This window comes from Dasypus novemcinctus, chromosome 7, assembly GCF_030445035.2.
Source record: "Dasypus novemcinctus isolate mDasNov1 chromosome 7, mDasNov1.1.hap2, whole genome shotgun sequence".
NCBI classification, from domain to species: Eukaryota; Metazoa; Chordata; class Mammalia; order Cingulata; family Dasypodidae; genus Dasypus; species Dasypus novemcinctus.
This window is the reverse complement of record NC_080679.1, coordinates 24,282,327-24,310,292: the sequence shown is the minus strand read 5'-3', so window position 1 is coordinate 24,310,292 and position 27,966 is coordinate 24,282,327. Positions and strand designations below refer to the sequence as shown.

At 60.2% G+C, this 27,966-nt stretch overlaps 2 protein-coding genes across 2 annotated transcripts; one reads left to right on the top strand and one right to left on the bottom strand.

Annotated features, from left to right (window-relative positions):
- The first annotated feature begins 137 nt into the window (after positions 1-137).
- Positions 138-22,778, top strand: ASIC4 (acid sensing ion channel subunit family member 4). Its single transcript, XM_012520020.3, has 10 exons — positions 138-963; positions 16,591-16,735; positions 16,831-16,958; positions 17,146-17,308; positions 17,801-17,857; positions 19,844-19,997; positions 21,088-21,179; positions 21,260-21,339; positions 21,643-21,747; positions 21,923-22,778. Exons 1-10 carry the CDS (start codon positions 382-384, stop codon positions 22,034-22,036), a joined length of 1,620 nt encoding a protein of 539 aa, XP_012375474.2. The 5' UTR covers positions 138-381; the 3' UTR covers positions 22,037-22,778.
- Positions 22,779-22,919: 141 nt separating this feature from the next.
- CHPF (chondroitin polymerizing factor) lies at positions 22,920-27,824 on the bottom strand. Its single transcript, XM_004479464.5, has 4 exons — positions 27,242-27,824; positions 25,548-26,121; positions 24,858-25,040; positions 22,920-24,589 (listed from the first exon to the last, which is right to left on the bottom strand). The coding sequence occupies exons 1-4, from the start codon at positions 27,547-27,549 to the stop codon at positions 23,330-23,332; spliced, it is 2,325 nt and encodes a 774-aa protein (XP_004479521.2). The 5' UTR covers positions 27,550-27,824; the 3' UTR covers positions 22,920-23,329.
- Positions 27,825-27,966: the final 142 nt, after the last annotated feature.

The following is a 27,966-nucleotide window of genomic DNA, read 5'->3' as shown; positions in this document are numbered from 1 at the left end:
CATGCTGAGCCGAGCGGCTGGGGCTGCGCGGTGTGGCGGAGCAGCGCTCGCTCCCTCGCTCACTCTCGCTCGCAGGGACACACGCAGGGGCTGACAGCTGTGCTGGTGCTGATAAGGGAAGCCACAAGGAGACGATCGAGGAGAGAGACAAGCGGCAGCAGAGACAGCAGCGGCAGAGGCAGCACCAGGGCTGCGGAGCTGCTGGGAGTGGGAGTGACTCCCCCACCTCGGGCCCCCACCCTGTCCCCATCCTCCTCCTGCTTGCCCTGAGTTTAGAAGAGCAGCGGCTGCCACCGCCACCACTCCGGAGGGCACCGGGGCTGCTGGCCAGGGAGGGACAGGGGCAGGGAGGCGCCGGCCAGTCCCAGCAGCCGGGGACAGATGCCGATCGAAATTGTGTGCAAAATCAAATTTGCTGAGGAGGATGCGAAACCCAAGGAGAAGGAGGCAGGGGATGAGCAGAGTCTGCTGGGGGCCGCGCGGGGGGCAGCGGCGCCCCGGGACCTGGCCACCTTTGCCAGCACCAGCACCCTGCACGGGCTGGGCCGGGCCTGTGGCCCAGGCCCCCGGGGACCGCGCAGAACCCTCTGGGCGCTGGCCCTGCTCACCTCGCTGGCCGCCTTCCTGTACCAGGCGGCCGGCCTGGCCCGGGGCTACCTCACCCGGCCTCACCTGGTGGCAGTGGACCCCGCTGCCCCCGCTCCCGTCGCAGGCTTCCCGGCCGTCACCCTCTGCAACATCAACCGCTTCCGGCACTCGGCGCTCAGCGACGCCGACATCTTCCACCTGGCCAATCTGACAGGGCTGCCCCCCAAGGACCGGGACGGGCACCGAGCCGCTGGCCTGCGCTACCCGGAGCCCGACATGGTGGACATCCTCAACCGCACCGGCCACCAGCTTGCCGACATGCTCAAGAGCTGCAACTTCAGTGGGCATCACTGCTCCGCCAGCAACTTCTCCGTGGTGAGTCCTGCCAGACGGCCGGCCTGGCCTGGGGTGGCCAGAGACCGGTGGGGAGGGTGGGGGTGCTGGTGCGGGGGGCATCCTCGACAGGGCTTCCCTGCCTTCCGCCACCAGGGGCTAGCCTCGTGTCTCCCCTCCCTGGGGCTGGTGTTTCCCTCTGGCTCCCCAGCCGTGGAGCCGGGGGCGCTCCTAGGGGCTTACCCTGCACTGCTGCTGCTCCTCTCCTCCGTCCCGCTGCCGGTGGTGCAGTGCCCAGGCCCGGGGGCCGGGGGTCCTGGTGCAGGGCAGCTTGCAGGAAAGGAAAGGGAGGCGCCATCCCCAGGACAGACCGGCCGGCCCCCACCTCTCCCCTTGCTCCCTTTTTCTCCTCTGGCTACCGGATCCCTCTCTCTAGAAAGCAGAAGGTGATGGGGAAGGGGTGCTTGGGTGTGGGGGGCTCCAGCTAGGGAAGGACCTACGGCCGCCTCTCCGGGAGCTGGCCCGCCCGGCAGGCTGGACAGAACAGCTCCTCGCGTACACCCGGTGCCACTGTCTCTTCTGTCTCTGTGTCTCTCACACACACCCCTTTCAGGGGCTCCCTCACACATCCCTCTTTCACGCTGTCCCTCCAGCGTCTCCCGCTTCCCAGGCCCTCCCTCTGTCTCCTGTGCTGGCTGCTCCCTTGCCGGTCTCCGCCGCTCACACTGAGAATCACTCATTCACTCTTACATGCGTAACTCACCCTCACCGCTGCCCAGCACGCACATGCACACGCGCACACGCTGACTTCCTGGGGACACCGCTTCTTGCACACTCCCTCTTTCACACACGCTCAGCGTTCCCTGCCACTACACTCACGTGCACATCTGCACACCCACATGCCACACACCCGGAGAGCTGCTCGCCTCCAGGCTCACAGCCCAGCTCTTCCTCAACTGCCAAGGCAAGGGTCGCGCTGTGGATGCCCCCCCCTCCATGACACCCCATCCCCAGGCGGGGACGGCTGGCGCCATCTCTCACACGTGTGTGTGCATCAGCACACATGCTCTGCCCCGGGATGGGAAGATCAGGGTTGGCCTGGGCAGCTCTGGACTGTACCCCTCCCCACTGTGAAGGGGAGAGGTCCCTCGCTCAGGGGTGTGTGTCTTGTGTGCTGGCTGTCCATCTGTGGGAGACCCATTCACCTGCAGTCGCAGGGCATCTATTATTCAGAATGCTTGAGAGCCTGTTCCCATCCCAGGTCGCCCCCCACCATTGTGTATGTGTGCATTTGCACCCTTGTCCCCATTGCCCAGTGCATATGCAAATACGTGGGGAGGAACTGGTGCCCACCCCGGGCCAAGCCTCCAGAGATGGGGGCTTCCCCTCCTTCCTGTCCAGACCCGCCCCCCCTCCCCAGGTTCTTGCTCCCTGGCTGCCTCGGTACCACCAGGAAACATGCTCCCACCAGGTTCCTGGAGACCCCATCGGGCCTTTAGCCTCTGGGCCCCCTGCCATTGGGTGGGGGGAGTTGGGTAGAAATGAAGGAAAGGATTGGGCTAGGGGAAGAGTCAGTGGGTGCTGGCCGGTTGTCTTGTCTCCTAGGAAAAAGATCACCGTTCCCCAGGGGAGCTGAGAGTCCCCAGGGACGTGGGGGGTGTGAATATGGCCTCTGGGATCCGTGGGGCTCCTCTGCCTGCATCCTCACCCTGGGGGTGGGGGTGGGGCAGCCCCGTCTCAGCAGGTGCTGATGGGGCGGAAATCAATGGGGTCTTTGTGTCCCTGCCTGGGACTTTGTGTCTCAGGCCCTGGGCAGAGAAAAGGGAAAGGGCGGGCAGGGAAGGGGAAGGGTGATGAAGCTTCAGGGGGAGGGAAGGAGGGAAGAGATGGAGGACAAGGGCAAAGAAGGAAAGCAAGGAAGGTGGGAAGCGGGGGCTACCTGCCTGGCCAGTGGGAAAGCAAGAGGTACCTGGAGGATATGGAAACAGGGATTGACTGAAGCTGGTGAGTCCCTCTGAATCCTGGCTGGGAGGGTGAGGGTAGATTTCCCATGGGCTGTTGGGAACCCTGGGAGCTGGAGAGTCAAGGAGGGTAGGAGTTTGTGGGTCTTGACCCTGGGGCTGCGGAAGGACGATGAGTGGGTGAAGAGTGGCAGAACGAGATTGGGGAACAGGAATTCCCTTTTGGGGGCCCTGCTCTCCCACCTGTCCCTGGTCCAGCCTAGCCCTCTTACCCTCCTGCCCACACCCCCTACCCTATCCATGGAGGGTAACTCTCCTTGGAGCTGACACCCACAGCACACGCCTCGGGGTGTGGAATGGGTGGGCTAGCTGCGGGGCCCACGTTCCACAGAGATGAGGAAGATGGGGTGTGTGCTGGGGGTGAGGTTGGAGAAGGCGTGAGGAGATGAAGACACAAGGTGTCTGATGAGGACAGGAGGTCCTTAATAGATGGGGGGGCGGGGTCCTTGATGGGGTCCTAGGGTCTGCAGTGGGGACATGGGTCCACGGACCAGGCGTGAGAAACTGCCAGCACGTGGGCAGTGTGTTTGTTGCTCAGGCACCACAGGCTTTGGGTAAGGGGCTGCTCTGTGTTTTCTGTTGCTTTCCCAGTTTCCTCCCTCCCACTCCCCACTCTGCTGTGACCTTTCCTCCGGAATCCAAGTTAATAAATGTCACATTTTCCAGCCTATTTTTACTCTGGGTAATGTGCCCTCCCCCAGTCCCCTAAGCTGCTGCTCTTGCTTCTGCTACCACCGCAATCGCTCTCACCCCCCACGCACCCTAATAGCCCCTTATTGGCTCCCCATCAGTCAGTCAATCAGTCAGCATGTAGTCCGGAGGGCCTACTATGTGCCAGGCACCCTGCTATGTGCTGGGGAGAGAACCAAGAAAGGAAAGCCCGGGTCCCCAGGCCCTGTCCTCAGGCGGCCTCCAGTCTCAGGGTGGAGCAGGATCAAGGAAACTCAAAAGCTCCGCCAAGCGTGCAAGAGTTAACCGGCCGAGCAAGCAACGTCGTAGGGCCAAGCCGTGTTATAGGGCGCCAGGATTTATTGTCCAACGATGTGCATGATAGTAAGAGCCTGAGTTCAGAGAAAGCGGCCACTCTGGGCTGCAGAGGCCTGGGTGGCTTAAGGGATGAGGCAGGCTGGGTGAGATTTGGAGAGCAGTGGAGGGAAGAGGGGAGATGGAGAGGAGAGGCTCCTGAGTGTGGGGGTGCTGCCTCCCTCTCCACCCCTTGCTCCCTTCCCTGCAGCGTTTCCTCACCTCCTCTCTTCCCTTTCCCCTACTCCTACTCTAGTACTGACCTGCTCACACCTATGCCCCCCGCACACGTGCTTTCCCTCACCTTTCTCCCCGATTCCCACCTCCACCTGCACCCCCTCCCCAATGCGCCGAACCCCATCTAGACTTTCCTACTACTGCTGCTTGCTTTCAACCTGCCACTTACTAGAAGGCAAAAGTTCCCTTTCTCCCCGGGCTTAGTCTCTTATCTGTAAAATGCAAGGGGGGCTCTACATCCAGCCTCTCCTCTCAGCTGGAGACTGTGCAGCAGGGTCTGGGGGCAGTGGCTCTGGAGCCAGAACATCTGGATTCCAACCTTGGCTCTATCCTTTGGGCTGGGTGGCCTTGGGAAAGTCAAAAAGCTTCTGTGAGCATCAGCTTCCGTATCCATTAAATAGGACGGTAGGACCCAGCCAATGAGGGCTGGTGTGAAGATGAAAAGAGAAGATGGTGGCAAATGCCTTAACATCCTGCCTGGCATACAGTAGGCCCTCTATAAGTGTTAGCTGTTATAAAAAAATTACACTGTTCCTGCTCCCAGATACCTTGAACCCAACTCTTCTCAGCACCAGCTCCCGTTTTCCAACCCAGGCGCTGGCATCCTCAGCTACTTTCCATCACCAGTGTCACTAGTGTTCGCCCTGTTGACCCTCAGGCCTACAGTCTCCTCTGCCCGGCCCTTTTGAAGACACGTGCACGTGTGCATATGTGCAGGAGGGCGCACACGTGCTCTAGATCACTGCTAGTCACTAGAACATTCTGCGGCGACGGAAATGCTCTGGAGCTGCGCCATCCAAAATGGTGGTGGCGAGGCGTGTGTGGCTGTTGAGCATGTGAAATGTGATTAGTGTGACCGAGCAACTGAATTTTTAATGTAAAGAGCCACCTGTGGCTAGTGGCTGCCCTATGGGACAGCAGAGGTTTCGACAGTCCTAGGAAAGAGGTTCGGGCAGGGTGAGAAATTACAGCTGAGACCAAAGGGTCTCGGGCTGTGATGGGCAGTGCCAAGGTCCCGGGTGGAGCTGAGGATAGGGTCTGTGTCTGGGAGGATGGAGGGGGAAGTTGGGGTGTCTGGAAACACTACATGAGCGGAGACACTCTTCTTCCCAGGTGAGGACGCGACCTTGGTCTTTTCCATTTCACTGGCTGAGAAATTGAGGTATGGGGAAGGTAGAGGAGGGACAAGGAGGCAGGGGCAGGACCCTCCCTGTGGGGTGCTCAGGGGCTGAGGCAGCCCCTAGAGGGGCAGGGGGCCCAGGACCCGTGGGCACCTCGCTGTCTCCATCCCCTCTCCGCTCTCCCGCTTCCCTCCCCCTCCCGACCCTCTTTCCCCACAGGCTGGTGACTGCCGTGACTATTAATCACTCGCCCTGTTCTCTTCCTCTCTACTAATCAGGCACAATTAGACCCGGCCTCTTCCAGCTGGGCAGTCCCCCTCCCAGCCCCCCTCCCTCCTCTTCCAGGCCCACCCCAGCCCCCATCCAGGACAGCTCTGAGACAAGGGGAGCAGCGCACCAGCTCTCTGTCACTCTGGGCACCCCCAGCCTCCAATTCGGGGTTCCTTGGCCATCCCCCTTCTTCTAGCCAAGCTTCCCTCTAAGGCTCTTTCACTTCCTTGGTGGAGGGCAGGCAGGTATTGACAGGCCCTGCCCCCTTTTCTTGTGGGAGTCGCTGCTCCAAGGTCCATCCCAATTCCATTCGTTTGCCACTGGGGCAGAGGGTCCTAGGGCTGCCCCTTGCCCCCTTAGCTCTCTCTGGGAGGGAGGGGCTCACCACGGAGGCTGGTCCACGCCTCTTCTCTACCAGATCCCCCACCCTGCACAGTCCCCTGTGCCCCATGGCTCCCACCTTCTGAGGTGTGGACCTTGAGGACATTAAGCTCAACGTCTAGTCCAGGGCTGCGCCTCCGTCAGGAGCCGGGCAGGTCCAGTCAGTGAGATGTAGAGCAGAGAAGGATGGGGTCTTTGGAGAACTGGGGCTCACTCACCCTAGAAGGGGGCCGTATGGGGTGGGAGGCCCAGGGTTGGCTGGTCTTCCTGTTTGTCCAGAGAAGCCCCAGATGGCGATTATTTTAATAAAACTTCCTAATTTAAAAAATACTTTGAGGGCTGCCTCCAACTCCAGCCCAGAGCGCTGCGTGGAGGCGGGAGTTGAGCGCACACGCCCTTCCCTCGGCCCGCCCCACCCCAGCCGCCTGCCCTCCTGCCCTCCTGGAGGGGGCGCTCTCAGTCGGGCTGCTCCCTGCACAGCAGTGGTGCTGGTGAGGGGGGATCTGGGCCCAGGCTCTTGGGGTCACAGGGAGCTGGTCTGCAAGGGCAGTGGGGAGGGCCAGGAGGGCCCCACTCAGCCGCCCTGTGGCCTCTTCATTAATCAGGAATCAGCCCCGAGCTGGGCTCATTATCAGCTCAGCTTCTCGTGGCACTGCCGGAAGATGCTGATTAGCATTTGAAGAAATGGCCCCCAAGTGCCCCTCCCGTCCTGTCTCCCCTCCTGGACCCCCACCCCTTCCTTTCAGCTTCTTGGGAGGAGTCTGCTCCTTCTCCTGGCATCTGCCAGGCCCAGGCTGGGGGGCAGAAGGAGCCAGGAATGGGGGGCCGGGAGGCAGGCGCGTCCTCGGAAGCACTAGGGTACTGTGGTTAAGGCGCCCGGGTCAGTGGGGTCCTACCGAGAGGGGTGGGCGCATGAATGCGGGGTGGGGTGGGGGTGGCCCAGGAGAGATGGACAGCTGCCCTGGGGGAGAGGATGAGAGGGCAGCCTCTGGCTGGGGAGTTGTCAGTAAGTGTTTCCCTTGCCCTTCCAGACCCCCCACGCCCATCCCACCTCCTGGGGGCAGCCTTGAGAGAGCAGGGTGACCACGGACCCCTGGGCCCCAGGTCTGGGGCCGGGAGACCTGCCTGGGTTTTTGGCAAATCATGGTGGAGGTTTAGGCTATTCAGAACCAGTGTGACCATTCCAGAAGAATGGGGGGTGGGAAGGCGGGAGGACAGAGACCCTGGGGGGGGGGGGGGGGGGCCGGAAAGCACCGGGCAGAGGGCTGCGGGTTTTCCAGCAAAGAGGGGGCTGATGCCTGCACTTCCTGCCTTGGTCCCAGGCTGGAGGCCGGCAGCGCCGGAAATCCAACCCGCCCCCCCAAATCTTCATGCCCGGGGGACACCCATTTTGGGTTGGAGAGAGAGCAGTTCCAGAGAGCTGGGCAGAGGCTGCGGCAGCCGAGGCGGCAGTGAGAGTTCAGAGAGGAGCCACGGGATGATTAAGGGGAAATGGAGGATTGATTTAGGAGGAAAGATTAAAGGAGCTAAATCCGAGGCGCTTGGCTCGGCGGTGACTAAGCGTGGACAGGATAATAGCTTACAAATGTGTGAAAGGTGTAAATACCAACGGGGCGGGGGCGGGGAGGGAGGCTGCTCGGCCGGCCCGGGCAGCGCGGAGGGCTGGGGACCCCCGGGCGACCGCCCGCTGCTACAGCTGGCCCCCTCCCAGTGGGGATGCGGGGGAGAGAAACGGGGAGCTGGGGGACTCCGGGCTCCAAGCAGGGAACCCGTGTCTGGGGTGCGGCCCCGGCCTCGTGCCGACCGCCACGCCTCACTCCACCCTGCGGAAGCTCTGAGGTCGCGGGTTCAAATCCCAGTCCCTTGGCACCCGGGCCTCTCCGGCTGCTCCCCAGGCCCGCTCTGGACCTCTCTCCTCGGGACCCCCGCCCGGCTGTCCGGCTCCCGCGCCCCTCGCCCCCTCCGCGGCCGCGGCGGGAGGCGGTGTCTCGCTCCGCGGTGGAAGCCTCTGGCGCTGCTGTGTGCGGAGGTCACTTTGCCGAGGAGCCGGGAGCCGGGGGAATGCAAATGAGGCAAACCCGGGGAGAAGAGCGGAGGAGCCCGCAGGAGACGGGAGGGCGGGCGCTCGGCGCGCCCGTGATGGATGCCTGCCCCGCGGGAGGGAGGCGCGAGGCGGCGGGAGCGCGAGCCGCTGGGTGCAGCCCTCTGGGTGCGGGCGGGCTGGCCGGGGCTGCCGGGGCGCGTGTGCGTGTGAGCACGATGGGGGGCCCTAGTGGGCGGCGCCGGGATTCCCGGCGGGCACCCACCCACCCGCCATCCCACCACCGCCTTCTCAGCCTTGTCTTCTGAACTCCCGCTCTGCCGTGGGTGGGCGCTCCACTGTGTAAGCAAAACTCTTAACAACTTTGCATCGAGGGGCGGGAATGCCAGGGAGGGACTTGTTACAAATTTACAATACTCGCGCCTGGAAGCCTGACTTCCTAGGGTTTAAGGCCTAAGCAGTCCCTGCCTGGGAACAGGTTTGGCCGTTTGCTCGAGTCGCCACGCCTGCAGACTTCTCCCTCCTGGAACCACCATCCTCCTCTTGGATAGCTCCAAGCCGGCTCCTAGCTCCGGCCTCAGCTCCAGTCACACAGCCTAGGCCCCTCTCCTACTTCTCTGCCACATACTTACCTTGTAACAAGCACCACCATTCCCTTCTAGGCCTGCAAGCACTTCCACCTTGACGGGGTAGTCCCCTTGAAAAGCAAGTGGGTGGCTCTGGGGGTGGGGGCTGGGGGGCTGTGTAGGGGAGTGGGGCCTCCCTATGCAGATCGATGTTGGGAGGGAGCTCGCCTCCCTCGCCTCCCTCGTCTTGGCTGTAGCACGCCCTGATCCCCTTGCAGGGTTGGGGAGTCTGCTTGCTTAGAGCAGCTTTCCCTGACCCTCCAATCCAAATGGCAGCCCTGGGCCACAGTCAGAGGACGCTGCGTTCCCTTCATCATGGCACAGATCACGCCTGGTACCCATCTATGGAGCAGGCTGGGTAGAGGGCAGGCACTGTTGGCATGAATGAATGCCCCTGCTGCCAGACAGCAAACTCCCTGAGGACAGCAGCTGGGTCTGTTTTGTTCTCTGACGCCTCCCCAGCACCAAGCACAGTGCCTGACACTTCATACGTACTCAAAGAACAGCATTGGACAAGGAGGTGTCGTGTGAACACAACCATTTCTTGAGGCTCTCCTATTTGTGGGTGCCGGGCCAGGTGTGTCTTGTGCAGCGGCTACGACTACAGCCTCTGGCACCAGGCTGCCTGGTCCCCTGCTCTGCCACCTTGCATGACCCTTACTGGACCTCCGTTATTTTGTCTGTAAAGTGGAGATGATCTGAGGACTTACAGTCTAGGGCTTGTGTGAGGATTCATGAGTTAATTTAGGTATAAAGTGCCTAGGTCCTGCTGGCACAAAGGAAGCACTAAGTAAATGTTAGCTGTTGCTATTATTTATGTTCCTGACACCTCTGAAGGGTGCATATTATTATTCCCACTCTGCAGATGGAAATGGAAGGCTCAGAACCCAAACCCCGTAAGCAATAAGGGCAGGGGCAGGACACAACCAGTTAGGGCTGCAGGCCTGGGACCCTCTGAGCTGCTTCTGGGAAGGACAGCCTTGGTTCGGAGCCATGGGGTTCCATTCTGCCAGACTCTGTCCTGAAGAAGCAGTCTCCCCCAGAGACATGCCATGGTGCACAAGGCTCTGTGCGGGTGGGCCCAGAGGTGATCCAACATCAAAATGGCGGCACCGTCCTGGCAGGAAGCGCCATTCCCCAAACTGGCTCACCCCTTTCTTGAGCAGCTGCGAGGCACCACTCCGAATTTATCTCTAGTCCTTACTACTCACCTTAGGAGGGAGGGATTACTCTTCCCCTTTTACAGATGAGCCAACCGAGGCTCAGAGAGGTTAAATCCCATCCCCAAAGTCATTTGTCAGGGTTAGTGGCAGAGCCAGGATTTTTTAATTAATTAATTAATTAATTATTTATTGGTCTGCTTTCCTTTCTTAGGCACTGCCTATGTACTCTAGAGATTCTTGCCACTCTATCGGAGAATGCACCTGGACTCCTCAGGAGGGAAGTTTCTTATTTTGTTGGTTATGGTGTGGGTATCCACCCACCGAGATAACACCCTCCTGACGACGTGAACGCATGTGTATTCCATACAGATGCACTCTTCCCCACCCATCCCCTAACCTCCAACACCCTGCACCACTGACCCTCTCCTGCCACAGCTGCCTGAAGAACACTCCCACTTGTGTTCTCAACCATAGTCCTCAGCCTCCCCAGAGTTCACCCGTTCCTTCCTCCAGCCCTCCTCCCAGCTCCACGGACAGCCCAACCCCCCAACCCTGCTCCCACTCCCACTCCTGCACCGTCCACCCCACCCACGCTGCTGCACCAACATCACCCCCAGTCCATTGCCAAACCACCCCATCCATCTTATCATAGATTCTGCCCCAGAGCCAGGATTTGAACCCTGTGCTGTCAGGCCCAGAAGATGTGCTCCTTTCCCCAGGGTATGGTGCTTGTATGTATCCTGATGTTGACCGCATCAAGGTCAACCTCTGTCCCAGCTTGCTCCTCTCTTTGGACTATGACAAATAGGGAGACCTCCACTGTGCAAAGACCTTTTGCATACATTGTCTTTTTTGAGACTTATGACCACCCTGTGAAATAAGTTGGGCAAGAAGTACTATCCCCACTTGGCAGATGAGGAAACTGAGACCCAGCGATGTTAATAAATCACTTCGCTAACCAAGGTCACGTGGGCATGGTGGAGCTGGAGCTGGGACAGTGTCTGCTGGCTTCCAGAGAGGAGTGACTGCATTTAGTGGAGCCCACCTGGGGTCGGTGGGGTGGGGGCTGGATCCTAGCTCTGAATTTGCCCCAGTTCTCTGCATGACCTTGGATGTGTACCTTGCCCTCTCTAGGCTTTTGTACAATGAGAGATTGAGCTGAGTGAGCTTGATGTTCTGCAGCGCAGACATTCCAGGGTTTTTCCTCTGGCCCTGCGAAGGGTAGAGAAGGAGGTGGCTTTGAACCTGGACCTGGGACCACCCCTGAGTAAAGCCGGGGAGCTGTCCAGCCCCAAGGGTGCTCTTCACAGTCCAATGCAGATGAAGGTGCACCTCCTTCCACTGGCCCACCCTGGACCCCAAGGCACGACAGGATTAAAGGGAGTTCATTCCAGGGGACCTGGGTGAGAAGCATGAGGGCAAGCTGTTAGAATTTGGGGAGATGGGGTTGCCATGGAAAGGTGGGACGGGGGGAAGGGCCAGGGTCTTGGCAGGACCAGGATGCCCAGAAGGCGCCTGAGATAAAGCCCAGGCCGCAGATTAGCTCTGGGATTAGTCCAGCCTGGGCCGCTCCTGCCTGCTTCTTATCTCTTGGAGGCCTGGCCCTGCTCCCCCAAAGGCTCTGCGCCCTGGTCCTGCTAATTGCTGGTTAAACCCCCTGTGGGCTCCAGCACTGCTGGGAGGATGAGCGAGTGGGGAGGGGCTTGGGAGAAAGCCAGCAAGCCAGTCAGAGAGAGCTTCCCTGCGAAATGGGAGCTGTCACCAGTTCTGAACAGCAAGCTCGGGGCAGACCTCTCCCAACCCCTGATCACTATCTCAGGCAGCCAGGAAGGGTGGTGGGGGCAGGAGGGCACTCTGGAGGCAATGAACAGAGGCTGCACAACACCCAGATGGACGGATGGACAGAGAACAAAGCAAAGGGAAGAGAGACAGAAAGGCTCGGGGGCAGCCAAGCCAATGGGAGAGACAGGGGCCAAGGGACAGACAGACAAGAGGCCAAGGGACAGACAGACAGAGACCAGAGGGATGATCAGTCAGATGCCAGGGGACAGACAGGGCAGTGGGGTAGAGCGGGACTTGAGAAACCTCCAGAAACCAGGTAGCAGAGTCTGGGAAGACAGACCCAGGCTGGAGTCCCGGCCATCGCAGAAAGGGGCAGCTGGGAAGGTGGTCAGAGAGGGGTAGGCAGAGGGTCGCCCAGAGGAAGGCAGTGGAGGGGAGCTGGGGGCTGCCTGTAGCATTGACGTATTGGTGTCAGGAAGCTGCCCAGCCGCGACCCAAAGGACTCTGCGAGGCCAGGCGCTTAGGCTGGGGCCAGGAGGGTGGACCTGGGAACAAAGGCCAGAGCAAGGGAGGGCCCAGAAGAGGGCTGGTCCAACCCCGGGAGGAGGCGGGGGTCTGCGCTGGGAGGCAGCCCCCCGAGGCTGTTGGTGGGTGACCCTGAGACCTGGACCAGCCCCTTTCCATGGAGCAGCCCGACTCTCGAGTCCTGCCCGTCCACCCTCCCGCCAGTCCGTGGGGAGGGAGCAGTGGGCAGCCAGTGGGACCTGGTGGCTGGGCAGCCGTGCCGTCTCCATGGCAGAGGCTGTGGGCTGTGCCGCCACCAGAGTTCTGCCACTTAGAAGCCGGCGCCCCACCCGGTGCTGCCTGCCTGGCCCAGGGGCCGTCTCCGGGGCAACGCTGTGGTCTGCCCAGCGCTCGGGCCTGACCCGGGCTGTGCAGGTGGCCTGGCCCTGCCTGTCTGGTCTCCACTCCCTGCAGAGTCCCCTCAGGCCTCACCTCCTTCCCTCGGCCTTTGTCATCCTCACTATCCACAACCACCGACCACCAGGAGGGCAGGGGTGCCTTCTGCAGGTGCTGCAGGTGTCTGTGTGAATGTTGGAGGTGTCAGGTGGGGAGGCTGCCCCAGCCCCACCCAGGGTTAGGGGATGGCCCGAGCCGTTCATCTGCTGACACTCACCAGGCATTTCATAAGCACCGATTTGGACAGATCTTGGAATTTTGGCATAGGGCTCAGTTCTCCTTGAATCTCGGCTGTCATTTACTAGCTGTGTGTCCTTTGGCAAGTCACTTCCTCTCTCTGAGCTTCAGTTATCCCATCGTTAAGTGGAAGCAATCATGCTTACATCTCGTGGGTTTCTAGGGAAGCTCAAAGAAGAAAATAGATGGACAGCACCTAGCACAGGGTCTGGTACAAAGCAGGAATGTTGGACAGGGTTTGTTTGCATTCTTTTCCCTACCTCATCCTGCTTTTTGCAAATTGTGCTGGGCTCTGGGGATGGCAAGATGGTAAAATGGGGTTCCTGGCCTCAGAGAGTTCATGGTACAATGGGTGGAGCTGAGCTGGGTCGCTGAACACTTAGGGGGTACGAGTGAGCTGCTCACCATCTGGGTCCCCATGTGGCCCAGTGCCTTGTTTAGCTTCTCAGCTGTAGTCTACACTCCAAAGAGGCTACGCCAGCAAGAGGTGATTCCAGCATCTTCTTGGTCTGGAGTGTGAAGAGGGTGGGCACATGGAGATTTTTGGCAAATGCCTATGTATCCCACCATCTGCCTCTCCCACACCCCAGAAGACCCAGGAATCTGTGCTCAGCCCACCTCAGGGTCCTGACGTGTCAGAGCCAGCTTTCTTGCTGGGCTTTTGCTCTCCATCTAGGGGCTTTCTACTCGAAATGAAGTCCACAGCCCAGCAGGTTGTTAGAAATGTAGACCTCCCCCACCACACATGCACACACACATGCGCACACACACACCAGCTGCAGCAGAACCTGCACTTTAACAACATCCCCGGGTGACTCCTGTGCACACAGGAGTTTGAGAAGCTCTGATCCTGGCACACCACGTAACTGTCAGAGCCTCAGTGTCTTTATCTGTAGAGTGGAGCGATAATATCCACCTCCTAGGGTGGTGTTAGGGACTTACTTGGATGCCAGGCACCCAGCCTGCCCCCTCCCACCCCACGGATGGACACGGCCTCACCAGCTGCAGGCGTTGCTATGGCCGAGGTGGAGGGGTGACCAGTGCATGCTCCTCTCCAGCCAGGCCGCAAGGGGGCGAGGCCCCAGGGCAGGGGTGATTCAGATGGGGCCAGGGATTGCAAGCCAGCATCTGGCGAAGGTCCAGGGGGAGACAGGGAGGGGTAGTGAGGACTCAAGAGGCAGCAGCTATGGAGGAGGGAGGAAGGTGCAGCAGAGCGGAGTGGAAGGGCAGGATGGATGGGAGAAAAGAAGGGAACCCTCTCCTGACTTATTTCTGCCTGATGATGCTGAGGTCTTGGAGTAGGGTTGGCTGGAGGGGCCCGTTGCCAGTCCTGGGTTGCGGGGACAGCTCAAGCTTCGCATCTAGATGAGTTCCAACTCTCCTACTTACCAGCAATGTGACCTTAGGCAAGTCACTTTACCTCCCTGAGCTGTGATTTCTTCAGGATATTAATCATACCTGCCTGGTACCAGACGAGAGGATGAAATGGGGCAAGCAGGAAATGTTGCCATATGTATTTTGTGAACTCCGCGGGGCTTGCTGGGCATGTGTTTTTGTTTTAGGAACCGGAGGCAGGGTAACTGGGTGGTAGGGGAGCTGTGGAAGAGGGGAGGGTTGTGCTGCCGTTCCCTGGAGCATTGCAGCAGGGCATTTGACCCAGGGGGGTGAGGGGGCTTCACCCTGCCCCCAACAGGCTCCCTCCAGCCAGTTCTTCTCAGAACTCCTTACCTTCACTGCCCTCAACCCAGCCTTTCTCCCTTCTACACTCCCTCTCTAAAGCAGGCATTTAGCATCTCTTCCCTTCAACACCGCTCGCAGGCCATTTCTCTCAGCTTTTGCTGGTGTGAAAATGTTCTCGAGGAGAGGGGAGGGGGAGTGAGAGTGAGTGACTGAGTACCTGACCCCTGGCCCCCAGGGAAGGTGCTACTGCTGATGGGTTTGACCTGGGGGCTTGTCTCTGTAGGGTGAGGCTGGTTCGCTTCTCCCTCAACTTCCACCCCACCCCAAGCCAAATTCCCAGCCCGGAGCCGCAGCTTCCATCTCTGGGGTGCCAGCGCCATCTGGTGTCCATGGAGGAGAACTCTGTAAAAGGACAAGGGAGCAGGGCGGGCTTCGTCCAGGCAGCAATAACTGCTTATTAGTGTCCCTTGTGTCAGGCACTGGGCAAGGTGCTGGGGGGCCCAGTGCAGCGTACACGCTAATGGAGGAAGATGGACAATGAATAAGGAGACAAATGAATGCACAGGATAATCTCAGGTCTCGAGAAGGATTTTGAGCAAACCGACGAGCCTGGTGATGGGTGGAAGGTGACACTGTGAGCATGTGGGTGTGCATCAAGTGTCTGAAGAAGTGACGTTGTGCTGAGGCTGGAAAGATGAGCATCTAGCCCTGCGGGGGCTGGGGGATGTTCCAGGAGAGAGATGAGCTTGATCAAAGGCCCCGAGGAGGAGCGGAGCTCCTCGTGTTTGAATTTGTCACAGAGATCTGAAGGGGAGGGGGGAGGTAGGCAAGGGCCACGTCATGGGGAGACTTTCAGGCCGGGGGATGAGGCTGCCTTTTTTTAAAACAGCTTTATTGAGATATAATTCACAAAATGTACAAACTACACTCCACTGGTTTTTAGTATATTCATGGTTATAGACAGCCATCACCATGGTCAATTTTAGAACATTTTCGTCCCCTCAAAAGGAAGCCCTGTACCCTTTAGCCATCACCTCCTTATCCCCCCAATCCTCCTGAACTCTAATCAGCTCCAAATCCATTTTCTGTCTCTTTAGATTTCCCTCTCCTGGACTTTCGTATGAATGGAATCATATAACATGTGGACTTTTGTCACTGGCTTCTTTCACCCCAGCTTGATGCTTCCAAGGTTCATCCAAGTTGTAGCATGAATCAGCACTTGGTTCCTTCTTATGGCTGAATAAACAGTCCATCGTATGGACAGAACGCGTTTTGCTTATCCACCCATCTGTTGATGGCCATTTGGGTAGTTTCCCCTTTTGGCAATTATGAATAATGCTGCCATGAAAATGAATGTGCGCGTTTTTGTGGAGGCATGTGCTTTCATTTTTCTTGGGTATATCCCTAGGTATGGTAACTATATTTCACATTTTTAGCACCTGCCAGACTGTTTTCCAAAGCAGTCATACCTTATTTACATTCCTCCAGCAGTGTATGGGAGTTCTGATTTCTCCACATACTCTCTGACACTTGTTATTACCTGCTTTTTAAATTCTAGCTGTCCTAGTGGGTGTGAAGGAGTTTGAATTTACTCTCAAGAAAATGGGAAGCTGTCGTTGGGTTTTAAGCAGGCGGGTTTCTTGATTGGCTCTAAGCCTAGTTTAGAAAGCCTCTCTGGCTACTGTGTGTGAATGGGCTGGGGGGAGCAGTAAGAGTGGGAGGCCAGGTGGGGGGCCACCGCCATGGTTCAGGTGGCAGATGATGGTAAAATGGGGGCCTGGAGATGGAGAGAAAGTGGAAGGATTCTCGACATAAGTCAGAAGTCGAATTGCCTGGAACTAGCTGCTGGACTGGCTATGGGGGTGAGGGAAAGGGAGATTTCAAGGATTCTGGCTTGAGAAACTAGGTAGACAGTGGGCCCTTGACTCAGAGGAAACTGATGGGGGGACAGGATTGGGGGGATATCAAGAGGTCTCTTACTGATATGTTAGGTTGGATGTGGGTAGAAAAGCTGGAGCTCAGGGGAGAGGCTGGGATGTGGAATGGGGTGTCCAGGTGGGATGGGCAACCTGGGGTGGTCTTAGCCCCTCCCCTCATCTACCCGCTCCTCTCTCTCACACAACCCAGGTCTACACTCGCTATGGGAAGTGTTACACCTTCAACGCAGATCCGCAGAGCCCTCTGCCCAGCCGAGCAGGGGGCATGGGCAGTGGCCTGGAGATCATGCTGGACATCCAGCAGGAGGAGTACCTGCCCATCTGGAGGGAGACAAGTATGCAGGCGGGCAAGAACGGGGGCCAGCCTGGGGGCTCAGGCCCTGGGCCTCTGGCTCGTTGGGTTTCCACAGGCCCCCTGTCCCCTGTGCAGATGAGACGTCATTCGAGGCCGGCATCCGGGTCCAGATACACAGCCAGGAGGAGCCGCCCTACATCCACCAGCTGGGCTTCGGCGTGTCCCCGGGCTTCCAGACCTTTGTGTCCTGCCAGGAGCAGCGGGTGAGCACTTCCCACTGAACCCCGGGCTGGCATAGGGCCGGGCCTTTGGGCTCAGAGTGGATGCTGACCAGACCCACCCTCCAGAAGCACGCAGCTGCCAGCCCACCCATGGGCTTTGCTGGGACGGTGGGCACCGGAGGGCCATGTGGACTCTTGGACATGACCGTGTCTTGCCCGGCCTCTGCAGCTGACCTACCTGCCCCAGCCCTGGGGCAACTGCCGGGCGGAGAGTGAGCTCTGGGAGCCTGAGGTTCAAGGCTACTCGGCCTACAGCGTGTCTGCCTGCCGGCTGCGCTGTGAAAAGGAAGCCGTGCTTCAGCGCTGCCACTGCCGGATGGTGCACATGCCAGGTGGGCAACCCCCACCCCCAGCCAGCCCTCCGTGGCTCCAGAACCTCCAGGGGAGAGCGCTGCTTGTGTGCAGGGGCACCTACATGTGTACTAGCATGTGTGCATGTCTATACCCTGTGAGCGGGTGTGGAAATGTTTTCGGGAGTTTTTGCATGCTTTCCCACAGGCATATGGGAATACACACAAGTCTATGTTTATATGCGTGTTAATATGCATTTATGTCTAGGTGTGCTTGTGTACATCTGTGCTTGTGCATGAGCAGGTGTCGTGTATATGTGTTTGAACACATGCATGCAAATGTGCATGTGTTTGCGTGTGCTTATGCTTTCCTGCTTACCTGCCCGAGTGAGTATAAGCTCATCTGTGTATGTCTATGTGCAAACATGCACATTTGCGTGCATGTGGGTGCATGCATGTGTGTGTGTGCCCAGATATGGGTGTGTGGCTGGAGAGCCAGGACGGGCCACAGTGAATAATCTTCTCTTCTTTCAGGCAATGAGACCATCTGCCCGCCAAACATCTACATTGAGTGTGCAGACCACACACTGGGTCCGTGCTGCCTGCTCCCTGCCCTGTCTCCCCATCGCCCTTCTCTTCATCGCTCTGTCCACCTGTTTCCTCACTGCCCTGGCTCCTCTCACCCCTTTTTCCCCTGGAGGGTTCATCCTGGGGGCTGAGCCTTATCCCATAGCCCAGGGGCTCTGAGGACCCGGGCCTTGGCAGTAGAGGCACTTGGGGAAGTAGAGGCAGCAGAGTGGGGGGCAGAGAAGCCAGGACTGGGAGTGAAGGACTGCGCTTCTTGTCCTTCAGCAAATGAGCTTGCCCGCTCTTGGGGTGCAAAGTCACTTCTCTCTGGTGGCAGGGAGAACACATTGCTGGCTATCTGTGGGTATGGCAGGGACGAGGGAGCTTCCATCCTCATTCTCACTTGATTTGCCATTCATTCATTCATTCATTCATTCAGTCAGTCAGTCATTCATTCATTCATTCCACAGAGGATTACAGCCTGTGCTAGGTGCTGAAAGCAGGGCCAAGGACCCTGCCCCTGCAGGCTGTGGCCAGAAACCCAGTCCAGTGGCCCAAGTGCCTGAATAGGAGTAGCTCAGGGGTGCGGCAAGGCCCCAGGGAGGCCACGCAGCCCAAACCTGGGAAGGTAGGGGGATTCCTGGAGGAAGTGACACATTTGCTGAGACCCGCGGGGTCTGGGCATCAGCCAGGTGAAAAGGGAGACATGTTCTAGGCAGTGGAACAGCATCTGCTAAAGATCTTGTGGCCAGAGAGAGAGTGGAGTGTCTGGGACACTCAAAGGTCAGCGTGGTTGGAAGGCAGAGAAGAGGGGAGGGAGGAGAGCAGCAGAGGCTCTGGGGAGCCAACCAAGGCCTAAGGCAGGGCGAGATGCCATCCGCTGAGATGTGACGGACAGGTGGGAGCGGCCAGGGCCCGTAGCAGTAATCCTGACGGGCCGGGGCAGTGGGGATGGAGTTTGCGATTCTGGGCAGGAGAATCATAATCCCAGCCCTTCTCTGTCCCTCACACCGACTGCATCAAAAGGGTGGCAAGAGCATTTAATGAAGGAACAGACACACACACAAACAGGAAGAGCGGAGCCACAAGGGAACGTGAGATTCCGCAGGACTGGCAAAGCCTACGGGCCCAGGTCTGAAGGGGCAAAGGCAGGAGCGTTGCTGGGGACCAACAGACAAGAGCGGTGGCAGTGAGAGGGGAGGGACACAGTCTCTGGCAGTGGAGGGGCCAGGGAGGAAATACCCTGGCCTCCCTCCCCCTCACACCCTGTCAGGGCCTCCTGCTGCCCAACCTAAGCCAAAACCTGAGGACGAGGGGGCTGAGACTGGACATTTAGCAGAGATCAGCATCCTGGAGCACTGAGCAAGGTGGAGGAAAGTGGAGAGTGGATCTGAAGGGGCAACCAGACAACCCAGCACAAATGTGTTCAGACTGTCTGTCCAGCTTTTCTTCCTTCCATCCACCCATCCACCTATCCACCCACCCATCCATCCATCCATCCACTCACCCACCCATCTATCCATCCACCCATCCATCCATCTATCCACCCATCCATCCATCCATCCACCCATCCATCCATCCATCCACCCATCATCCACTCACCCATCCATCCATCCATCCATCCATCCATCCATCCATCCATCCATCCATCCATCCATGCCTCCTGTGTGTCCGAGGCCCCATGTGACTGACTAGCTCAGGTAGATGGGCTCTGCCCTCCTTTTGAGCCTTGAGGGCCTCCTTATCCCAGGAGGATGGAGGGGGTGGGCAAAGGGATAAGCCTGGAGGATGGTGGGTGCTGGGGGTTCTACCTACACCGGCTTTCTTGGGTGCCTGAAGCTGGTCCAGGAAGGGGCCCCAGCCAGTCCTCCAGGCAGTGGCAGGGCTGGCCAGTAAAGGCCATCGGTGTGGACACGCCTGCCTCAGGGCGACCCCTGTGCCTCCTCCCTGCAGCCAGTGGGCCTCTGGACTGGCCCTCCCCCCATTGCAGTTGGTGCCTCTGTGTTGCAGACTCCCTGGGTGGGGGCTCCGAGGGCCCGTGCTTCTGCCCTACCCCCTGCAACCTGACCCGCTACGGGAAAGAAATCTCCATGGTCAGGATCCCCAACAGGGGCTCAGCCCGGTACCTGGCGAGGAAGTACAACCGCAACGAGACCTACATACGGTATGCGCGTGCAAGTGTGTGTGCGCGCATGCGCGGGAAGTGGAGCCCGCCCTCGGGAGGCCTGGCGCGCGGTGGAGGCTGGAGAGGGCTGCCCTGTTGTTTAGGATGAGATTTCGGGCAGAATCACCTTTCACGCTCCTTTTCTTCTTACTGACCCCTGCCCATCCCTTAAGCACGTCCTGTGCTTCCACCTCCAGGGAAGCCCTTCCTGGCCCAAAGACCTTTCTTCTGAGCTCCCACAGCACCCCGTCACTGCCTGTACCCTGTTACTTTAGATGCGTCTTTCTCCCCCCAGCAACCTGGGTGCCCTTAAATGCCTGTGGAGGGAACTGGTGGTGAGGGTGGGGAGCAAGGATGGGACGGAGAGGAACAAGCAAATGCAAGTGCAAGTGTGCGCAGCCAGAGGCAGACCCTGCAGCCCATACACAGGTGCTGAGCAGTGAGCACCCCGCGTTCAACGGGCTCAGTCTTGATCCTGTGGGGACAGGCACGATTACAACACAGAATCCACGACACCATTTGGGAATGAACCTGTGGGTGTACACCTGAGGGTATAGCATTTTTCTCAGGCACCAGGGAAGATTAATGGGGGGGGGGAGGATTTGGGCCTCTGAGGACGCCAGGGTTGGGTCCATGCAAGGTGGAGAGAGGGGAGGCATCCCAGTTAGGGACCTGTTAGATGGTGCAGAGACCAGCCTGAGCAGCCGTGGGAAGCAGAGAAGTAAGCAGTTTGGATAAGAGGGGACAGTGGAGCAGATCATGGGCAGCCTTGAGAGTCTGGAAGAGGAAGTCTGGAGTGAACTGCTGCGCAATAGGGAGCTACTGAAGGTTCTAAAGAGGCATAGGAGTGAGGCAAAGAGAGTGGCACGTGCTGCTCTAGAGGCGGCAGAGAGACTCCCTTGGTTGTACTTGCTCTCCCAGGCTCCCTGCTGAACTTGAGGCTGAAATATCTGCCAGGGCTGCCTCCCCTCAGAGCCTTGGGGGGTCTGAGGGCCAGTTAGCAGCTTCATAGCTGCTGGAACTGGGACGCCCGCACCTGCTGCCTCCTCAGGGGGATCCCACACGGGTACCCTGCTTCCTGCCTCTGCAGGGAGAACTTCCTGGTCCTGGACGTGTTTTTTGAAGCCCTGACCTCAGAAGCCATGGAGCAGCAAGCAGCCTACGGCCTGTCGGCCCTGCTGGGTGAGAGAGGGCGCCTGCCCCCAGCTTCCATGGGGGGCCGCCCAGCCTGCTCCTTCTCACCCTGTTCTCTGGGTCCCCAGGAGACCTCGGGGGACAGATGGGCCTATTCATTGGTGCTAGCATCCTCACGCTGCTGGAGATCCTTGACTACATCTATGAGGCAAGAGATGGGAGGCCTGGGGCTCGTTGGCCGGGCAGTGGGGGAAGGTCTGTGGGAAAAGCAGGGCGTGTGCACTGCAGGCTGCCTGGGCTGAGCTAGACGGCTGGAGGTCAAGCTCAGGGTTCTTTGCCAAGTTCCCCTGACTGGCGGGAAGGCCAGCCCCTTACCGAGGCCTGAGGGCTCTGCAGAGCCAGAAAAAGAGCAGGAGGATGTGGGGACTCTAGTAGGTGGCCAGTCCTCAGTGGGCTTGGAAAGACCCTCCCTTCTTTTCCCAATTACCTGAGCCCACTGCCGTTCCCGAAGGTGTCCTGGGATCGACTGAAGCGGGTGTGGCGTCGTCCCAAGACCCCCCTGCGGACCACGGCTGGGGGCATCTCCACGTTGGGGCTGCAGGAGCTGAAGGAGCAGGTGAGGATGAACCCTGCAGTCTGCAGCCAGCACCCTCTCCCTGGGACCGGATACCCCCATATTTCTGAGCTAGTTGTGGACGTGGCGCCTCTGTCCCAGGGGAAAGGGAAAGGCTGGTTGTGGGAAGCTCAGGGGTGCCTAAGAATTCTCCCTCCTCCTGCTCTCCACTCTGCAGAGTCCCTGCCCTAGCCGAGGCCGTGCTGAGGGCAGGGGGGCCGGCAGCCTGCTCCCCAACCACCACCACCCCCACGGGCCCACAGGAGGCCTCTTCGAAGACTTCGCTTGCTAGGACGGTGCTGTGTCTGAAAGGACCCAGGGGTCTGGGACCCCTCCTCCGACCCCCAACATCTTCTCCTGGGATGGAAGGCCTAGGGGCTGCCCAAAGCTGAGGTGGCGGGGGAGGAGGTGGTGCTTACTGGGCGGCGGGGCGGGGGGGACGCTCAGTTCTGGCCCTGGGGCCCGCCGCTTTGCACAAGGGTCCTTCTTGTCTGCATCCCCCCAACCCCCGGCTGGTGCCCAGCAAGGCTGGAGAGGAGACCTTGGGCCCCTGTGGAGGGGATGGGAAGAAAGGAGGGCGGTGGAGGAAGGTGCACACCCAGCAGGGGTGGAGCCCTCTGTACATTTGTATATATTTGGGGAGGATTGGGTGGGGGTGGGGGAACAGATGTAGAAGGCTGGATGGGGTGAATGGGGGTGGGCGATTCAGAGGCAGCCAGGGTCCCCGCCAGGGTCCAGCAGGAGGGCCAGCCCCCAGGACTCAGGAGCGCTGAGCCGGCCCTGCTCCCTGCCCCTCTCTGGCCCAGTGACCCCCTGGGCAGGGGGAGTGGGTGGCCCAGCAGGCCTGGCCCCGCTCCCAGCCCCCTGCACCATCCCCAGTCACCCCAGCATCTGCTCCATGGGCAGGGGCAGGAGACCTTTCAGACCCTGGTTGCTGCTGTGGGACCTGCGGAAGGGATATTCTCAGGCCTCTCGTCCTCCAGTCTGGTGTTATCAAGTGCTGACAAAACCCGGGAATAAAGAGGCATAAGGAATTCTGTGTGGATGTGTGGCCAGGCACGTGCTGGGGGCCGGGGCAGGGCTGGGCAGCTGCTGGACTTGGTCCCCACTAAAAGAGACAGGGGGGTTTCCATCCTCACCCCCACCCCCCCAAGCCCACCACTCAGAGTCACTAGTTCACACTTAGCCAGTTTATTAAAGGAGGGAGCCTCACCCCGGGTCCAGAAGGATTTGGGAGATGCCCCATCCCTCCTCTCTAAGCCTCTCTCCCACAACTCATCTGGGGCCAACCCCCGGGGCCTGGCCCCACCCCAGGAGGCTGGCTGGCGTCAGGCAGACTGTACTGCATAAATACGCGAGGCCATAGCCGGAATCAGCAGCGTCAAGGGGTCAGGGAGACAGGTTGGGGCTGGCCCCAGGGGGCCCGCAAAGCCAGAGAGAGGGGCACCAGAGGGCCACCCTGGGGCCTGAGGCTGCGGCCAGCCCTGTCCAGCGAGGCCGGCGCGTGGCTCCGGGTTGCTGGGGGAGGAGCAGGGAGCAGCAGGGAGGTCGCCGTCCACGCCAGGGCTCAGGGCTGCGGGCAGGGTCAGGTGCTATTGCCCTGCTCCTGCTCGAAGAGCAGCATGGCGAGCTGGGTGCGCAAGCCGAGGCCCTCCAGTGCGCTCTGGCGGCAGCGGTGGTACAGGTCCTCGCTGAGCTGCGCGCTGCACATCGGGGCCCGGTATCTCTGCAGCAGCGAGGGCTCCACGGCCCGCAGCACGTGCAGCTCCGAGAAGCGCAGGAACAGCTCATACACGTCCAGGCTCTCCAGCAGCTCCTCCTCCTGCTCCAAGGCCGCTGCCAGTCGCCCGCGGGCCGCCACGTAGTCGGAATTGTAGAAGCAGGCCTCGCTGGCCGCCTGGCGGTCGAAGCGGCCCGTGTCGCGGCCCAGCTCCGGTGGCCCGGGGCCCTGTGGGGGGGCCACCGCCGGGTGGAAGGCCTGGAAGTGCATGGGAAAGAAGGCCTGCCAGCCGGAGATGGCATGCATGCGGCAGCGGTTCAGGAAGTCAGGCGTGAGCACTGTGTCCGGCCCGGCCAGCAGGAACAGCGTGTCCAGGGGGTGCTTCTTGGAGAGCAGGTCCATGAGGCGCAGGGTTGAGGGTGCAGCCGTCTGCACACTGAGCCAGGGCACCCGGGCGCCAGGGAAACGCCGCTCCAGCTCTGCCACGTGGGCTTTGACGGGTGCGAAAATGTCAGCGTGGGCTGCGCGCTGGGCCTGGCGAGGCTCATACAGTAGCAGCAGGGTCAGGGCGGCTGCGGTGTCACCAGGCTCCAGGGCTGCAGCCGCGAAGGCCTCCAGGAAGCCAGGGGCCAGGTCACACTCGGCCGCGGCCAGTGGCAGCAGCACCGTGAGGCGTGAGGCCTCGGTGACGTAGGGCACGGGCAGGATTTCCACGCGACTCAGCGGCCGTAGCAGCTGCACCCGGCGGGTGAGGGGCTGGCGGCCGCCCTCGGGGGTCAGCGCCTCCAGCTGCAAGTCCAGCGTGTACTCCATGCCCCGGGCAGGATCGAAGCGGCGGTAGCCGTTAACCAGTCGCTGCTTCTGGAGCCGCAGGGCTGGATGGTAGCGGCGGTTGAGCTCCTCCAGCGCTGTCCCCAGAATGTCGGCCACGTCAGCCCGGTCAGCTCCCCGCAGCGGACAGCGGGGTGAACCATCGGCGCAGGAGAACACGTGCTGCTCCGTGAAGTAGTCCCAGCGCAGCACCTCAAAGCGGGAAGCCGGGCGGGATGGGGCTGGAATGCCCACAGGCCACGCAGCTGCCTGGTCCCCGTCGGCTGCCAGGCTGCTGGTGTTCTGGATCTCCCACTGGGTCGGAGAGACCGGCCTTGAGCAAGGCAGAGACCACAGGGGCCCGCACGCCCGGCCAATCCAAGGACCCCCACTGACCCTTCCCCCAGATGGAGGCAGGCTAAGTGTTTAAGGAGGGGTTTTTGGAGCGGCTCCTCAGAGGAAGGTGGAACCAATAGGGGCAGGTTTGTCAGTGATTCTGGTGCTAGCCTTTTCTCTCCTTGGGGTCTCTGAGACCTCCCAGGCCCAGCCACACCCCTCCCCGCCGCCCCGGCCCAGACCATACCTGCAACTCCTGGATCTCCTGGTACGTGAGTTCCAGCTCAGCTCGGGCAAACGCCTTGTGCAGCTGGTACATGTGTACGGGGTCATGCACGGGGTGAGCTGTCAGGGCACTGCGGAGACGAGGGTCCCCCTCTTCTATGGGCTCCCCTCCGGGCCTCAGCTCCAGAAAGCTATAGTGCACTCCCTGGGGAGAGGAAGGGAAGGGGTCCACAATGGGAAGGATGAAGGACATTCTTCCTCCTCATCTCATGGTGAGTGTCTCATCTTCCCAGCCTATTACCTGTTGTGGACTTGGAGTCAGAGTTCGGTGGCTGGTCACAACTGGTCCACCCGGCCAGTTGTGAGTTTGTGTGACTTTGGCCAAGCCTCTGCTAGCTCATGCGTGACATGGGCTTGCCTACTCTTATCCTCTCTCACAGAGTAAATAAAATCGTAGTAACTAACACTGAACATCTACTACGTGCCGGGCCATCTTATTTCCTCTTATCCTTTTAACAACCCCGAGAAGTAATGGTTTTCACTGGTATGGATGAAGATACTGAAGCTCAGGAGATGTCGTAATTTATCCAAGTCACAGGAACAGAAAATGACAGAATGGGCATGGAAACCCAGGCCTGTATCTCCCTGGCCCCTTAGGAAGAAGTGCACAAGCTCAGGTAGAAGGTGCCAGCGGGGTGGCTTATTTTCGCACCTCGTGGTCTCCAGTGCAGCCCACCCCAGTGGCGTGGAGGATGCAGCGTCCCAGCCACTCATCCGGGCGCGCGCTGACAATGTTGTTGCGGCAACTTTCCAGGTGGGGGCGCAGCTGCTGCAGCAGTGTGCGCGACAGCAGCATCCCAAAGCCGCCGTGGCAGTAGCGGCCGGGGGCGGGCTCCCCGCCGATGAAGTCCTGGGGCCGGCCCAGGTAGAGGCGGGCCCCTGCGGCCAGGCTGAGGCGGCCCGCGAGGCGTGCCAGGCCGTGCGCCTCGGTGTAGGTGGCGTCGGGCACTAGGAAGAACCAGTCGAAGTCGTCGCCGTGCTGCTCCAGCAGGTGGCGCAGCACGAGGTGCAGATGCCCAACGGGCCGCTCCTCGCCCAGAGTCACCACTGCCATGCCCGGCGGTACCCGGCGGCCCCGCGCCCCGGTCAGGAACACCACACGCTCCAGCCGGTGCCCCAGGGTGCGGTTTACAGCCACGCCCAGCGTGGGCAGCGTGTGCTGTGAGGTCAGCACCGCCACGAGCAGCCTCTGCCTGATGCCCAGCTCCGTGCTGATGTAGCGGGTCCTGGGGGAAGAGACAGCACAAGGTTATCCAAAAGATGGGGGTGTGTGTGGAGCGGATGTAGCTCGGCAGTTGAGCGCCTGCTCCGACGTACCAGGTGCGGAGTTCAGTCCCAGGTACCCACAAAGAAGAAAAAAAAAAAAAAAGGTGACAGGGCAGATGGGAGGCGGCACACATTTCCTCTCTGAGCCTGTTTCCTCGCCTAGGGAGAGAGTAAGAATAACACTTTTCTCCCTCTGGCCATGAGGATTTAAGTGAAATACCAGCCTTAGCTACATAGGGCTTTGCATTTGGGAGGTGGCAATAGCAGACAGGACATTATAATGTCAGGATCCTAGTTTTCCTACTGAGTAGTTATGTGTTCTTGAACAAGTTTTATTTAACCCATTTGAGCCTCAGGAGCCTCGTCCGTAAAAAGGCGGTGATGGTATTTATTTAAAGCACTTAGGCAAGTGCTTGGCACATAGTAGGCACTTCATAAACCAGGCATATACTTCTCTCTAGATGAAAATGCCACTAAGCCAAACCACAAAAACATCACCTAGATGATGTAAAGGAATACAGGGCATAGGAAAGTACTGACTGTGTTTGGAGGGGCAGTATGGGGCTCCGGGGTCCCGGTAACTTACCTGCACTAATGGAGAAGGAAATTGCAGGACTGTAATTTGAACCCAGCGGTACTTGGGAGAGATTATTTAAACACATCAGCAGACGCATTAATGGGATGGATGCTGTTCCCACCTCACTTCGAGGTGCCCCTTGTACCCACCCAAGAAGAAGGGATTCAGGTAAATCCTAGTTCTCTCCCTTCTCTTTCCCTCCTCTGTAGTCCCACCCTATGCACCAATCACATTTCTCACGCCAACAGCCCAGCCAAGGAATCAAAGGCACCCTCGGGAGACCATCGGGTCGGGTCTGTTTAGGACAGAGGCGAGCACGTTCAGCCCAGGCCCAGGCTGGGCCTCAGACCGGCCTCACGGCTCTCAGGGAAGCCGGACCATCGGAAGTTATTGCGGCCCAAAGACTTCCTGGCCGGCCAGCCCCTTCCTTCCGGAGCCTGACTCTGCCCGCGGCAGCCTCCCCTGTAGGCGCCCCGGCCGGTGCCGCGGGGGCTGACCCCTACCTGACGGCCTTTTTGGCTGCCTGGCCGGGCTGCGCGGGGCGGTAGGGCAGCACACGCGGCTCCCAGTTCTCCCCGGCGCCGGCCCCGGGCCGCTCCCGCTCGGCGCCGGGCTGCACTGAGTTGGGCCGGCGCGCCGCGTTGGTGTTGCCGCGCGGCGGCAGCTCCGAGTCTCCGGGCTGGGGCGGCCCTGGGCCGCACGGCTCCTCCACCCAGGTGACGCTGAGCAGGCTGAGGGTGAAGCCCAGGGAGATGCCCACGACCACCGGCACCACGGGCCGCAGCACGGACAGCAGCAGCGATGCCCGCATGGCGCCGGGACCGCGGGCCCCGGCTCAGGCGCGGCCCCGAACCGCCGAGGGAGGCTCCGAGGGGGCGGGCCCGGGGAGGGGGCGGATCCGGAGGGCCCGGGCCCAGCGGGCGGGCCCGCTCCCTCCCCGCGAGCAGAACCCGGGACCCGAGCCGGATCCCCCGGGCGGCGCGCCGACCTGCCCGCAGCTGCGCTCGGGGCCCCGCGAGGAGACCCTGGCCCGGGCGCGCGAGCCTGCCGCTGTCCGACGTGTCACTGCGCGGGCCCCGCCCCCGGGGTGGAGTCTCCCGCTCCGGCTACCGGGAAGGCAGGAGGAGGAGAGGTGAAAGGGGAAAGACCCCCGGAAGTGCCCCTCCTCAGGGCGAGGGTGGGAGACGTCGCGGGGCGGGGCCCGCCGTCTCCCCACGGGTGGTTGGTG